General features: G+C 44.8%; 1 protein-coding gene across 1 annotated transcript in view; it reads right to left on the bottom strand.

Moving 5' to 3' along the window:
• Positions 1-215: 215 nt before the first annotated feature.
• The window catches only part of col28a1a (collagen, type XXVIII, alpha 1a), a gene marked incomplete at both ends in the record, with an annotated part of 68,482 nt that continues 55,367 nt past the window's right edge, over positions 216-13,330 (bottom strand). The window contains 18 exons of the mRNA XM_079530702.1: positions 216-388; positions 493-524; positions 629-660; positions 761-796; positions 965-1,000; positions 1,101-1,136; positions 1,305-1,340; positions 1,441-1,476; positions 1,577-1,612; positions 1,781-1,816; positions 1,917-1,952; positions 2,053-2,088; positions 2,189-2,292; positions 8,347-8,538; positions 9,127-9,436; positions 11,451-11,602; positions 12,083-12,410; positions 12,983-13,209. Of these exons, the coding sequence (XP_079386828.1) occupies positions 216-388; positions 493-524; positions 629-660; positions 761-796; positions 965-1,000; positions 1,101-1,136; positions 1,305-1,340; positions 1,441-1,476; positions 1,577-1,612; positions 1,781-1,816; positions 1,917-1,952; positions 2,053-2,088; positions 2,189-2,292; positions 8,347-8,538; positions 9,127-9,436; positions 11,451-11,602; positions 12,083-12,410; positions 12,983-13,209 (1,874 nt within the window). The remainder of the gene's footprint in view (positions 389-492; positions 525-628; positions 661-760; positions 797-964; positions 1,001-1,100; positions 1,137-1,304; positions 1,341-1,440; positions 1,477-1,576; positions 1,613-1,780; positions 1,817-1,916; positions 1,953-2,052; positions 2,089-2,188; positions 2,293-8,346; positions 8,539-9,126; positions 9,437-11,450; positions 11,603-12,082; positions 12,411-12,982; positions 13,210-13,330) is intronic.

Here is a 13,330-nt window from a genome sequence, read left to right on the forward strand (position 1 = left end):
CTCCTCCCCCCCCGGCCCCTCCCTCCTCCCCCCCGGCCCCTCCCTCCTCCCCCCCGGCCCCTCCCTCCTCCCCCCCGGCCCCTCCCTCCTCCCCCCCGGCCCCTCCCTCCTCCCCCCGGCCCCTCCCTCCTCCCCCCCGGCCCCTCCCTCCTCCCCCCGGCCCCTCCCTCCTCCCCCCCGGCCCCTCAGTGTGCACGTGGTCCTCTAGCGTGTCGTTACGTGTACACACACGCGTCCTTGCAGTTGGTTTCCGTGTGGAAGTTGTTGGCGTTGCCCTGGCAACCTCCATACCAGAACTGGGCGCAGGCGTTGGCCTCGGGGTCGTAGTACCACTTCACCACGTACTGACGGCAGGGTCCGGGGTCCAGAGGCTGACCACAGCCTCGCTCTGGAAGGACACACAACATGTTACAATGTTACTGACGCCAGGGTCCAGATGCTGACCACAGCCTCGCTCTGGAAGGACACACAACATGTTACAATGTTACTGACGCCAGGGTCCAGAGGCTGACCACAGCCTCGCTCTGGAAGGACACACAACATGTTACAATGTTACTGACGCCAGAGTCCAGAGGCTGACCACAGCCTCGCTCTGGAAGGACACACAACATGTTACAATGTTACTGACGCCAGGGTCCAGAGGCTGACCACAGCCTCGCTCTGGAAGGACACACAACATGTTACAATGTTACTGACGCCAGGGTCCAGAGGCTGACCACAGCCTCGCTCTGGAAGGACACACAACATGTTACAATGTTACTGACGCCAGGGTCCAGAGGCTGACCACAGCCTCGCTCTGGAAGGACACACAACATGTTACAATGTTACTGACGCCAGAGTCCAGAGGCTGACCACAGCCTACTTCTAGAAGGACACACAACATGTTACAATGTTACTGACGCCAGAGTCCAGAGGCTGACCACAGCCTCGCTCTGGAAGGACACACAACATGTTACAATGTTACTGACGCCAGGGTCCAGAGGCTGACCACAGCCTCGCTCTGGAAGGACACACAACATGTTACAATGTTACTGACGCCAGAGTCCAGAGGCTGACCACAGCCTACTTCTAGAAGGACACACAACATGTTACAATGTTACTGACGCCAGAGTCCAGAGGCTGACCACAGCCTCGCTCTGGAAGGACACACAACATGTTACAATGTTACTGACGCCAGGGTCCAGAGGCTGACCACAGCCTCGCTCTGGAAGGACACACAACATGTTACAATGTTACTGACGCCAGGGTCCAGAGGCTGACCACAGCCTCGCTCTGGAAGGACACACAACATGTTACAATGTTACTGACGCCAGGGTCCAGAGGCTGACCACAGCCTCGCTCTGGAAGGACACACAACATGTTACAATGTTACTGACGCCAGGGTCCAGAGGCTGACCACAGCCTCGCTCTGGAAGGACACACAACATGTTACAATGTTACTGACGCCAGGGTCCAGAGGCTGACCACAGCCTCGCTCTGGAAGGACACACAACATGTTACAATGTTACTGACGCCAGGGTCCAGAGGCTGACCACAGCCTCGCTCTGGAAGGACACACAACATGTTACAATGTTACTGACGCCAGGGTCCAGAGGCTGACCACAGCCTCGCTCTGGAAGGACACACAACATGTTACAATGTTACTGACGCCAGAGTCCAGAGGCTGACCACAGCCTACTTCTAGAAGGACACACAACATGTTACAATGTTACTGACGCCAGAGTCCAGAGGCTGACCACAGCCTCGCTCTGGAAGGACACACAACATGTTACAATGTTACTGACGCCAGGGTCCAGAGGCTGACCACAGCCTCGCTCTGGAAGGACACACAACATGTTACAATGTTACTGACGCCAGAGTCCAGAGGCTGACCACAGCCTACTTCTAGAAGGACACACAACATGTTACAATGTTACTGACGCCAGAGTCCAGAGGCTGACCACAGCCTCGCTCTGGAAGGACACACAACATGTTACAATGTTACTGACGCCAGGGTCCAGAGGCTGACCACAGCCTCGCTCTGGAAGGACACACAACATGTTACAATGTTACTGACGCCAGGGTCCAGAGGCTGACCACAGCCTCGCTCTGGAAGGACACACAACATGTTACAATGTTACTGACGCCAGGGTCCAGAGGCTGACCACAGCCTCGCTCTGGAAGGACACACAACATGTTACAATGTTACTGACGCCAGGGTCCAGAGGCTGACCACAGCCTCGCTCTGGAAGGACACACAACATGTTACAATGTTACTGACGCCAGAGTCCAGAGGCTGACCACAGCCTCGCTCTGGAAGGACACAACATGTTACAATAGCCAAATTCCAATACCCAAAATCTCGGCCACTCGCTCTCTCAGGAAAGCTATTACTAGGGACAATACACACCTGTTACACAGCCAATACCATATTTTACCACCAGGGCGACGGTACATGGTACCTTCTCTGCAGGCTAGGGCCTCAAGATCTAATTTGTTCACATAAGTATAGACTGATGAACAAGCAGGCCCGTCTCAGTTCTATAAGTATAGACTGATGAACAAGCAGGCCTGTCTCAGTTCTATAAGTATAGACTGATGAACAAGCAGGCCTGTCTCAGTTCTATAAGTATAGACTGATGAACAAGCAGGCCCGTCTCAGTTCTATAAGTATAGACTGATGAACAAGCAGGCCTGTCTCAGTTCTATAAGTATAGACTGATGAACAAGCAGGCCTGTCTCAGTTCTATAAGTATAGACTGATGAACAAGCAGGCCCGTCTCAGTTCTATAAGTATAGACTGATGAACAAGCAGGCCTGTCTCAGTTCTATAAGTATAGACTGATGAACAAGCAGGCCCGTCTCAGTTCTATAAGTATAGACTGATGAACAAGCAGGCCTGTCTCAGTTCTATAAGTATAGACTGATGAACAAGCAGGCCCGTCTCAGTTCTATAAGTATAGACTGATGAACAAGCAGGCCCGTCTCAGTTCTATAAGTATAGACTGATGAACAAGCAGGCCCGTCTCAGTTCTATAAGTATAGACTGATGAACAAGCAGGCCCGTCTCAGTTCTATAAGTATAGACTGATGAACAAGCAGGCCCGTCTCAGTTCTATAAGTATAGACTGATGAACAAGCAGGCCTGTCTCAGTTCTATAAGTATAGACTGATGAACAAGCAGGCCTGTCTCAGTTCTATAAGTATAGACTGATGAACAAGCAGGCCCGTCTCAGTTCTATAAGTATAGACTGATGAACAAGCAGGCCTGTCTCAGTTCTATAAGTATAGACTGATGAACAAGCAGGCCTGTCTCAGTTCTATAAGTATAGACTGATGAACAAGCAGGCCCGTCTCAGTTCCGTGCATAAAGTGTGATGTGACTCTTGGAACTATGGTGGCCTTCTGTTGGCATTGTTTCTTTATTGTCAATGTACTGTGTGATCTGTTTGTTTGTTTGTATATGTTTTCTGTATCCTGATGACTGCTGTGCACAAAACACATTTCCGAAAGGACAACATAAAGTGTCTGTCTGTCTGTCTGTCTGTCTGTCTGTCTGTCTGTCTGTCTGTCTGTCTGTCTGTCTGTCTGTCTGTCTGTCTGTCTGTCTGTCTGTCTGTCTGTCTGTCTCTCACACTTCAGTGCAGTGTTACGGTGAAATTGGTGACATGCCGAAATATGTGACCATCTTGTGGATTTCACAAAAACTTACATGGATGTCTTTAAATAGTTGGCCTAAATACCATTAGATTGAAACTCTGCTAATGAACAAACCAATGGTTTACGTTCAGACACTGATGTTATGTGATGTCTACACCATGGTTACATATTTCAGCAGGTCACCAATGTCACCGTAACACCATGCTGGACTGAGCGAGTGTGAGTGGGCGAGTGTGAGTGAGCGAGTGGCCCAGATTTGGGGAGTTGGAGTTTGGCTCATGTTACTGACGGCAGGCAGGCCCGGTTACCCCATTCATGTTACTGACGGCAGGCAGGCCCGGTTAACCCATTCATGTTACTGACGGCAGGCAGGCCCGGTTAACCCATTCATGTTACTGACGGCAGGCAGGCCCGGTTAACCCATTCATGTTACTGACGGCAGGCAGGCCCGGTTACCCCATTTTGACCTGAGGACGAATCTACGAATGTCTTCTAAATCCTGACAGTTTTCTGTTGTCAGTGGTGCTCAACCTTTTTCATGTCAAGGACCCCCAGAATTATCTGTATTTGGCCACCTAACCCCATCTGAAAATATGTTGTTCCAGGGACCCCCTCCTCCCAGAAGCAAAGATTTGAGTTAAAAACGTTCACTCTGAAAGAATATATTCAAAGATTTGCGCCACATTTTCAGGATTTTTCAAAAATAGCAGACCTACCAGCTGGTAGATCTGCTATTTTTCAACAGCTAAAGCATGACATAATGCTTAAAACACCAAAAGGGGTTCCCGCCAAAAATGGGTTAAAGGGGGAGGCGGGGCATGCGGCCGCCTGGGGGCGCCAGGTCCTTAGAGGCGGCGCTGAAGAAATAAAATACAAATAAATTAAATATAAAATAAAATCTCTGGTGGGTGACTATAGGCAGGCGCCCCCTCCCCGTTGAACAAAATAAACAAGCATAAATACACTTTGCTCCCCTGTTCTGCTCCTCACAACAACACTGTTTCATTTGCTGCACTCTTTTTGCCTGAAGTGGGGGATGTCGTCACACACTTGACCAAACTGGCAACCCCCCCCCCCCCCGCCAAAGTGTTAATTAAGCCTGTAATAACTGTCGTGTATTGGTTGCTTGGGGTCACATGACCAGAAACAGGTAACAGGAAGCAGGGTAACATAATTGTGTAGAGACACACAATGTTATGTAACGTAATGTTATGGTCGAGAGGACAGAGGCTTGCTTTATGAATGAATGAAAAGACAAGCTTTGTGTAAAACTCAATGCAGGTTGCACTAACTAATAAGTTATAAGTACAACATTGGCGACTGTGTTGTTTTTGGCAGCAGATTTTGATTTTAGTTGTAGTCATATATAAGTCTCTTGAATAGGTTTCATTTAGTTTTAGTCATATATAAGTCTCTTGAATAGTTTTCATTTAGTTTTAGTCATATATAAGTCTCTTGTTAGTTTTAGTCATATATAAGTCTCTTGAATAGTTTTCATTTAGTTTTAGTCATATATAAGTCTCTTGAATAGTTTTCATTTAGTTTTAGTCATATATAAGTCTCTTGAATAGTTTTCATTTAGTTTTAGTCATATATAAGTCTCTTGAATAGTTTTCATTTAGATTTAGTCATATATAAGTCTCTTGAATAGTTTTCATTTAGTTTTAGTCATATATAAGTCTCTTGAATAGTTTTCATTTAGTTTTAGTCATATATAAGTCTCTTGAATAGTTTTCATTTAGTTTTAGTCATATATAAGTCTCTTGAATAGTTTTCATTTAGATTTAGTCATATATAAGTCTCTTGAATAGTTTTCATTTAGATTTAGTCATATATAAGTCTCTTGAATAGTTAGTCTAGTTTTAGTCATATATAAGTCTCTTGAATAGTTTTCATTTAGTTTTAGTCATATATAAGTCTCTTGAATAGTTTTCATTTAGATTTAGTCATATATAAGTCTCTTGAATAGTTTTCATTTAGATTTAGTCATATATAAGTCTCTTGAATAGTTAGTCTAGTTTTAGTCATATATAAGTCTCTTGAATAGTTTTCATTTAGTTTTAGTCATATATAAGTCTCTTGAATAGTTTTCATTTAGATTTAGTCATATATAAGTCTCTTGAATAGTTTTCATTTAGATTTAGTCATATATAAGTCTCTTGAATAGTTTTCATTTAGATTTAGTCATATATAAGTCTCTTGAATAGTTTTCATTTAGATTTAGTCATATATAAGTCTCTTGAATAGTTAGTCTAGTTTTAGTCATATATAAGTCTCTTGAATAGTTTTCATTTAGATTTAGTCATATATAAGTCTCTTGAATAGTTTTCATTTAGTTTTAGTCATATATAAGTCTCTTGAATAGTTTTCATTTAGTTTTAGTCATATATAAGTCTCTTGAATAGTTTTCATTTAGTTTTAGTCATATATAAGTCTCTTGAATAGTTTTCATTTAGATTTAGTCATATATAAGTCTCTTGAATAGTTTTCATTTAGATTTAGTCATATATAAGTCTCTTGAATAGTTAGTCTAGTTTTAGTCATATATAAGTCTCTTGAATAGTTTTCATTTAGTTTTAGTCATATATAAGTCTCTTGAATAGTTTTCATTTAGATTTAGTCATATATAAGTCTCTTGAATAGTTTTCATTTAGATTTAGTCATATATAAGTCTCTTGAATAGTTAGTCTAGTTTTAGTCATATATAAGTCTCTTGAATAGTTTTCATTTAGTTTTAGTCATATATAAGTCTCTTGAATAGTTTTCATTTAGATTTAGTCATATAAGTCTCTTGAATAGTTTTCATTTAGATTTAGTCATATATAAGTCTCTTGAATAGTTAGTCTAGTTTTAGTCATATATAAGTCTCTTGAATAGTTTTCATTTAGATTTAGTCATATATAAGTCTCTTGAATAGTTAGTCTAGTTTTAGTCATATATAAGTCTCTTGAATAGTTTTCATTTAGATTTAGTCATATATAAGTCTCTTGAATAGTTAGTCTAGTTTTAGTCATATATAAGTCTCTTGAATAGTTAGTCTAGTTTTAGTCATATATAAGTCTCTTGAATAGTTTTCATTTAGATTTAGTCATATATAAGTCTCTTGAATAGTTTTCATTTAGATTTAGTCATATATAAGTCTCTTGAATAGTTAGTCTAGTTTTAGTCATATATAAGTCTCTTGTTAGTTTTAGTCATATATAAGTCTCTTGTTAGTTTTAGTCATATATAAGTCTCTTGTTAGTTGTAGTCATATATAAGTCTCTTGTTAGTTGTAGTCATATATAAGTCTCTTGTTAGTTGTAGTCATATATAAGTCTCTTGTTAGTTGTAGTCATATATAAGTCTCTTGTTAGTTGTAGTCATATATAAGTCTCTTGTTAGTTTTAGTCATATATAAGTCTCTTGTTAGTTGTAGTCATATATAAGTCTCTTGTTAGTTGTAGTCATATATAAGTCTCTTGTTAGTTGTAGTCATATATAAGTCTCTTGTTAGTTGTAGTCATATATAAGTCTCTTGTTAGTTGTAGTCATATATAAGTCTCTTGTTAGTTGTAGTCATATATAAGTCTCTTGTTAGTTTTAGTCATATATAAGTCTCTTGTTAGTTGTAGTCATATATAAGTCTCTTGTTAGTTGTAGTCATATATAAGTCTCTTGTTAGTTTTAGTCATATTTAAGTCTCTTGTTAGTTTTAGTCATATTTAAGTCTCTTGTTAGTTTTAGTCATATTTAAGTCTCTTGTTAGTTTTAGTCATATTTAAGTCTCTTGTTAGTTTTAGTCATATTTAAGTCTCTTGTTAGTTTTAGTCATATTTAAGTCTCTTGTTAGTTTTAGTCATATTTAAGTCTCTTGAATAGTTTTCATTTAGATTTTAGTCACATTTTAGTCACCCGGAATGTTTTGGTGTTAGTCTAGTTTTAGTCGACTAAATATCATGAGATTTTAGTCGACTAAAATGTATTTTGGCGGGCCTTAATTGATGCCGTTGTAATGGCTGGCTGATTTTGCACTTGCTGAAAATAGCTGATCTACAAGCTCACAACGCGTCGCAGCGCGACGCGTCGTGAGCTTGTAGATCTGCTATTTTCAGCATGCAACCATTATTGTAAAACGACTTATACTGGATATCTTGTCCACTAGTCCCTTCCTGACATTTTAGTCTAGTTTTTATCTGTTGACGAAATTGTCAATACATTTAGTCCTAGTTTTAGTCGTCGTAGCTTAGTTTCCATTTAGTTTGTGGAAAAAGGGTAGTCGACGAACACTTTTCGTCTTAGTTTTAGTCGACGAAATCAACACTGATTTGGCGACGAGGATTCGTGTGGACGTTTGAAGACTTGAGTTGAACTTCTCTCGGACCAAGAGATGGACACGTTGGCTCACTTCGTTGGAGTGGTTTGCAGATGGAACATGACTAATAATAATAATTGACGGAGGGGATGATGATGACCACGGCTGTGGTGAAGCAGAGGAGAAGAGCTCCATCTATACTTGGTTGGCAGGACGGTAGGACCAGACAGAAGTGCGTCCGGCGATCCAGCGTGGCTTCTACTATTTTAAATTCTGCCGACTGACTGCAAGGCATGAAGTACAAGCATACGGCGTCCTCCAACTCCAAGCTTCACTCAACACAAAAATGGTAAGTTAAAAATAAAATGTATGAAATCCTCCACGAGGATAGATGGGTATAGAACGGTTCGTGCCAAAGCCGTGCCAGATGTGGTAGAATCCAAAGCCATGCCAGATGTGGTAGAATCCAAAGCCGTGCCAGATGTGGTAGAATCCAAAGCCGTGCCAGATGTGGTAGAATCCAAAGCCGTGCCAGATGTGGTAGAATCCAAAGCCGTGCCAGATGTGGTAGAATCCAAAGCCGTGCCAGATGTGGTAGAATTCCACTATATAACCGGGAGACACCCTGAATTCTGCACGCGCGCTCCGTGCTCCGTGCTCCGTGCTGACCGCAGCCTACTTCTAGAAAATAACCACGTTATACTGACGGCAGGGTCCAGTCCCCATTTAATGGCATTTCTATCTCTGGGACCCACATTTATAGTGTAAAATCAATGTTAGTTCGGACCATAACGGGTCCATTTGGTTCCATCTGTACACTCTCAGAGTTAGAGACCCATAAAGGGCCCATTTGGTTCCAAACTATATAATTTAGGACCCCACTTTGGGAACCACTGACTCTGTCTGTCTGTCTGTCTGTCTGTCTGTCTGTCTGCCTGCCTGCCTGTCTGCCTGCCTGCCTGCCTGCCTGTCTGTCTGCCTGCCTGCCTGCCTGCCTGCCTGCCTGCCTGTCTGTCTGTCTGTCTGTCTGTCTGTCTGTCTGTCTGTCTGCCTGTCTGCCTGCCTGCCTGCCTGCCTGCCTGCCTGTCTGTCTGTCTGTCTGTCTGTCTGCCTGCCTGCCTGCCTGCCTGCCTGCCTGCCTGCCTGCCTGTCTGTCTGTCTGTCTGTCTGTCTTGTCTGTCTGTCTGTCCTACCTGGTCCAAAGACCTCAGTGATGTCAGGGGGCGGGGCCGTGGTGGTGGGGTGCGGACCCCCGTAGAGCCAGTTGTTGGGGGTCTGGGGTCCCATCACCGAGATGACGGGGGGAGGTCTCTGCTCTCTCCTCCCATCCACCGGGGGCGCTGCTGCTGCGGTGGTGAGGCCCGGCAGCTCGTTAGAGGACTCCTCCTCTTCCTCCTCCTCGTCATCGTAGAAGGGCGTGGCCTCCGTGGTGACGGCCATCAGCTGATCAGGAAGCTGTGTGGTTGGGGGCGTGGTCACCGCCGTCTCCACCGGAGGTGCATGCTGGGAAAACAAATTTGTCTTACATTAAACCCATTTTGGTCTGAGAGAACAGATTCTACAAATATCTTCTAAATCCTGGCTAGTTTTCAAAAAAAATGTCAGTGGTTCTCAATATTTCATGTCAAGGACCCCAAAAATTATATGTAATTGGCCGCCGACCGCCATCTGAAAATATGGTGTTCCAGGCCCCCCACCCCCCCCCCCCCCCCCCCCCCGAAGCAAAGATTTGAGTTAAAAATGTTCGCTCTGAAAGAATATATATATTCATGCCGCGCTATGAGCTTGTAGATCTGCTATCTTTCAATAGCTAAAGTATAACATGATGCTTAAAACACCAAAAGGGGTTCCCGCCCAAAATGGGATAATGACGTTTAGAAGATTTAGATTTGTGGTTTTAGCAGTGTCCATGATGTCATGGACACTGGGCTCACTTCCTTCCTGGACTACAATTCCCATAATAATTTGGTGCACTGCTCCTCCTTGTGGATAGGGGGGGGGGGTGTCTTACTGAGACAACATGTAGTCCAGGAAGTAAAGGGAAACCTCCTTTCTCAACATTGCAACTTTGTATATGTTTGTTCTTATATTAAAGGGCCACTTCACCCCATTTTGCAACGAGATCTTATCTTATAGTAAGAGAAATCTATGCAAATCTGGGAACTAAATCGTTACCAAGAAATTTCTTCACCAATGTGTTTCTAAAGGTGTCTAATAACATGTACTAAAAGTTTGAAATTCAACTCCTGTGGGAAATTGAGTTATTAGCATAATATGCATAATATGCCCATAACATCCTATATAAGGCAAAAAAGTCCAAATTTCATCATTCTTTAAGTAACATGTGACATATGAAACTAGGGTGTTTGCATGATTCTGAATCCATTCCAAGCATTAGTTTTGCACAAAAAACACTCCTTGGGAGGAAAACGGCCACACAAACGTGATGAGGTCAGCACATTTGGTCAAGTGGATATGGCCTAATTTAGCCCAAGGAGTGTTTTTTGTGCAAAACTAATGCTTGGAATGGATTCAGAATCATGCAATCACCCTAGTTTCATATGTCACATGCTACTTAAAGAATGATGAAATTTGGACTTTTTTGCCTTATATAGGATGTTATGGGCATATTATGCATATTATGCTAATAACTCAATTTCCCACGGGAGTTGAATTTCAAACTTTTAGTACATGTTATTAGACACCTTTAGAAACACATTGGTGAAGAAATTTCTTGGTAACGATTTAGTTCCCAGATTTGTCAAATACCTGATAAAATGCCCTTACTATTAATGATTTTTAGGACAAATAAACACTTTCCTGGGTATTAATAAAATGTGGTTTTAGATATTTTAGTATTTCAATGTGTCCATGGACTCTAGCCTAAGATTTAGAGTCTCCTAGAGGTATTGATCATTACTCATGGTGTTTCAATTCTTGGCTCGCGGACCTATAATCGCTCTTAACACGTACCTACGCAAAATCTAAGGTGCTCACGTTGCTGCCCCACTTCTCAGCTTGGCCTACGCCCTGCGTTTAAAAAGTTGTAGGGTCGTTGTTTTCAATAAAAAAGGTGTTTTGATCCACTCTCGGAATCATGGCATTTCACTCTATTGTAAATGCGCAACAGAACATTAGCCGCGCCCCTAGCGGCCAATGTTCTGTTGCGCATTTACAATGGAGTGAAATCCAAGATGGATGCCAGATTCCGAGACGGAGTGAGCAATTCCGTGAGGTCTCAATTCCGAGACAGCACCCTCCACAAGGAGGAGCAGTGCACCAAAGCTGTCTGTCTGTCTGTCTGTCTGTCTGTCTTGCTGCCTGCCTGCCTGCCTGCCTGCCTGCCTGCCTGCCTGCCTGCCTGCCTGCCTGTCTGTCTGTCTGTCTGTCTGTCTGTCTGTCTGTCTGTCTGTCTGCCTGCCTGCCTGCCTGCCTGCCTGCCTGCCTGCCTGCCTGCCTGCTTGCTCACCTGTCTGCCTGCTCACCTGTCTGCCTGCTCACCTGTCTGTCTGCTCACCTGTCTGTCTGGGAGGTCGTAGTGATGTGAAGCGGGCGTGTGGAGGGTGTGGTACGTGGGAACGGCCAGCAGGGGGGGTCGGGGTCCGGGGCTGAACACAGTTCCACCGTCCTCGTTCTCACAGATACGACCCAGCAGCTGGCTCTCTAGAGCTGATGATGTCACAATGAGGTCACAATGATGTCACAATGACGGGACAGAAACATTGCAATTATTTGTGTCACTATTAAACCATTTTGGACAGAGGTCGATTGAAAAAAAGGTTTCTAAATCCTAATTTTTTTCTGAAAAACCTATGTTTCTATGTCAGTGGTGCTCAACCCGCCGGGCAGCTGGGGGAAGTCGTGGATGAGGTTACGGTTAGTTTATGGGTTAGCATAAACGATACTAACGATGCTAGCGGTGCCATCTCTCTAACTCACCGGGCAGCTGGGGGAAGTTGTGGATGAGGTTAGGGTTAGTTAATGGGTTAGCATTAACGATGCTAACGATGCTAATGGTGCCATCTCTCTAACTCGCTGGGCAGCGCGGTGAAGTTGTGGACGAGGTTAGGGTTAGTTAATGGGTTAGCATTAACAATGCTAACGATGCTAACAATGCTAACGATGCTAACGGTGCCATCTCTAACTCACCGGGCAGCGCGGTGAAGTCGTGGATGAGGTAGAGGTGCTGGTCGGCAGGCTCCGAGGCCACGGCGGTCATCTCCTCGCGGAACTCGGCGTACATGGGGTCGCCGCGGTCCACCACGCCGATGACCAGGAGCTCCACCCCCATGGCGTGCAGCACGGCCGCCGCCTCCTCGGGCTGCGTGGTGTCGCGCCGGTCCGCTAGGCCGTCCGTCAGCACCAGTGCCAGCTTGCGGACGCCGGGTCGCGAGGCGCGGAACAGCTGGCCCGCGCGCAGGATGGCGCTGCCCGTGAAGGTGCCCTCGCCCAGGTAGGGCATCTTCCTCACCGCCGCCTGCACGTACGGTACACGGAAACAGCATTAATCATGGCCTTTCGAACGGGAAGCGAGGAACGCAGACGTTGTTGCCTGGATCAACGACAGGTCTCCAGGTCCAACAAATAGTCCTACTGTACGTAAGTACAGTACTCAAGCAAACGTATGGATTTTAGCGCATTTTATAGGCTATCATTAAAAAATACGTCTCCCCGCCCACACGTCTTAGGCACCAGAAGTGTTAAATAGTTCCACCGCTACCTCGATGACTTCCTGGCTAACAGTAAAAAGGGATAAATAGTTCCACCCGTACCTTGATGTATTCCTGGCTGGACTGCTGGGTCAGACTGACAGTAACGTACTGGACTGCTGGGTCAGACTGACAGTAACATACCTTAATGTCGTCCTGGCTGGACTGCTGGGTCAGACTGACAGTAACGTACCTTAATGTCGTCCTGGCTGGACTGCTGGGTCAGACTGACAGTAACGTACCTTAATGTCGTCCTGGCTGGACTGCTGGGTCAGACTGACTGTAACGTACCTTAATGTCATCCTGGCTGGACTGCTGGGTCAGACTGACAGTAACGTACCTTAATGTCATCCTGGCTGGACTGCTGGGTCAGACTGACCACCACCGTGTTGGCGTGGCTGTACAGGACCACGCCCACTCGGCTGGCCTCGCGCGACACCGACACGCGGTCCACCAGGCCGTTGACGAAGTCCTTGACCAGCTCGAAGTTTTCGGGCCCCACGCTCTCCGAGCTGTCGATGACGAACACCAGCTCCAGGGGGCGCTCTCGGCACTTCAGACCGCAGCCTGTGGGACACGACACGACGCGAGACGCTGTAAGACAGCGCGTGCATTGGGGATACCGGAGGAGCACATTTTCTTTAAAATAATTTGGTGTTTAAAAGATCTTGAAAAAATGTCATTGTGA

This window comes from Electrona antarctica (assembly GCF_951216825.1).
Source record: "Electrona antarctica genome assembly, contig: scaffold_61, whole genome shotgun sequence".
Classification (NCBI taxonomy): domain Eukaryota; kingdom Metazoa; phylum Chordata; class Actinopteri; order Myctophiformes; family Myctophidae; genus Electrona; species Electrona antarctica.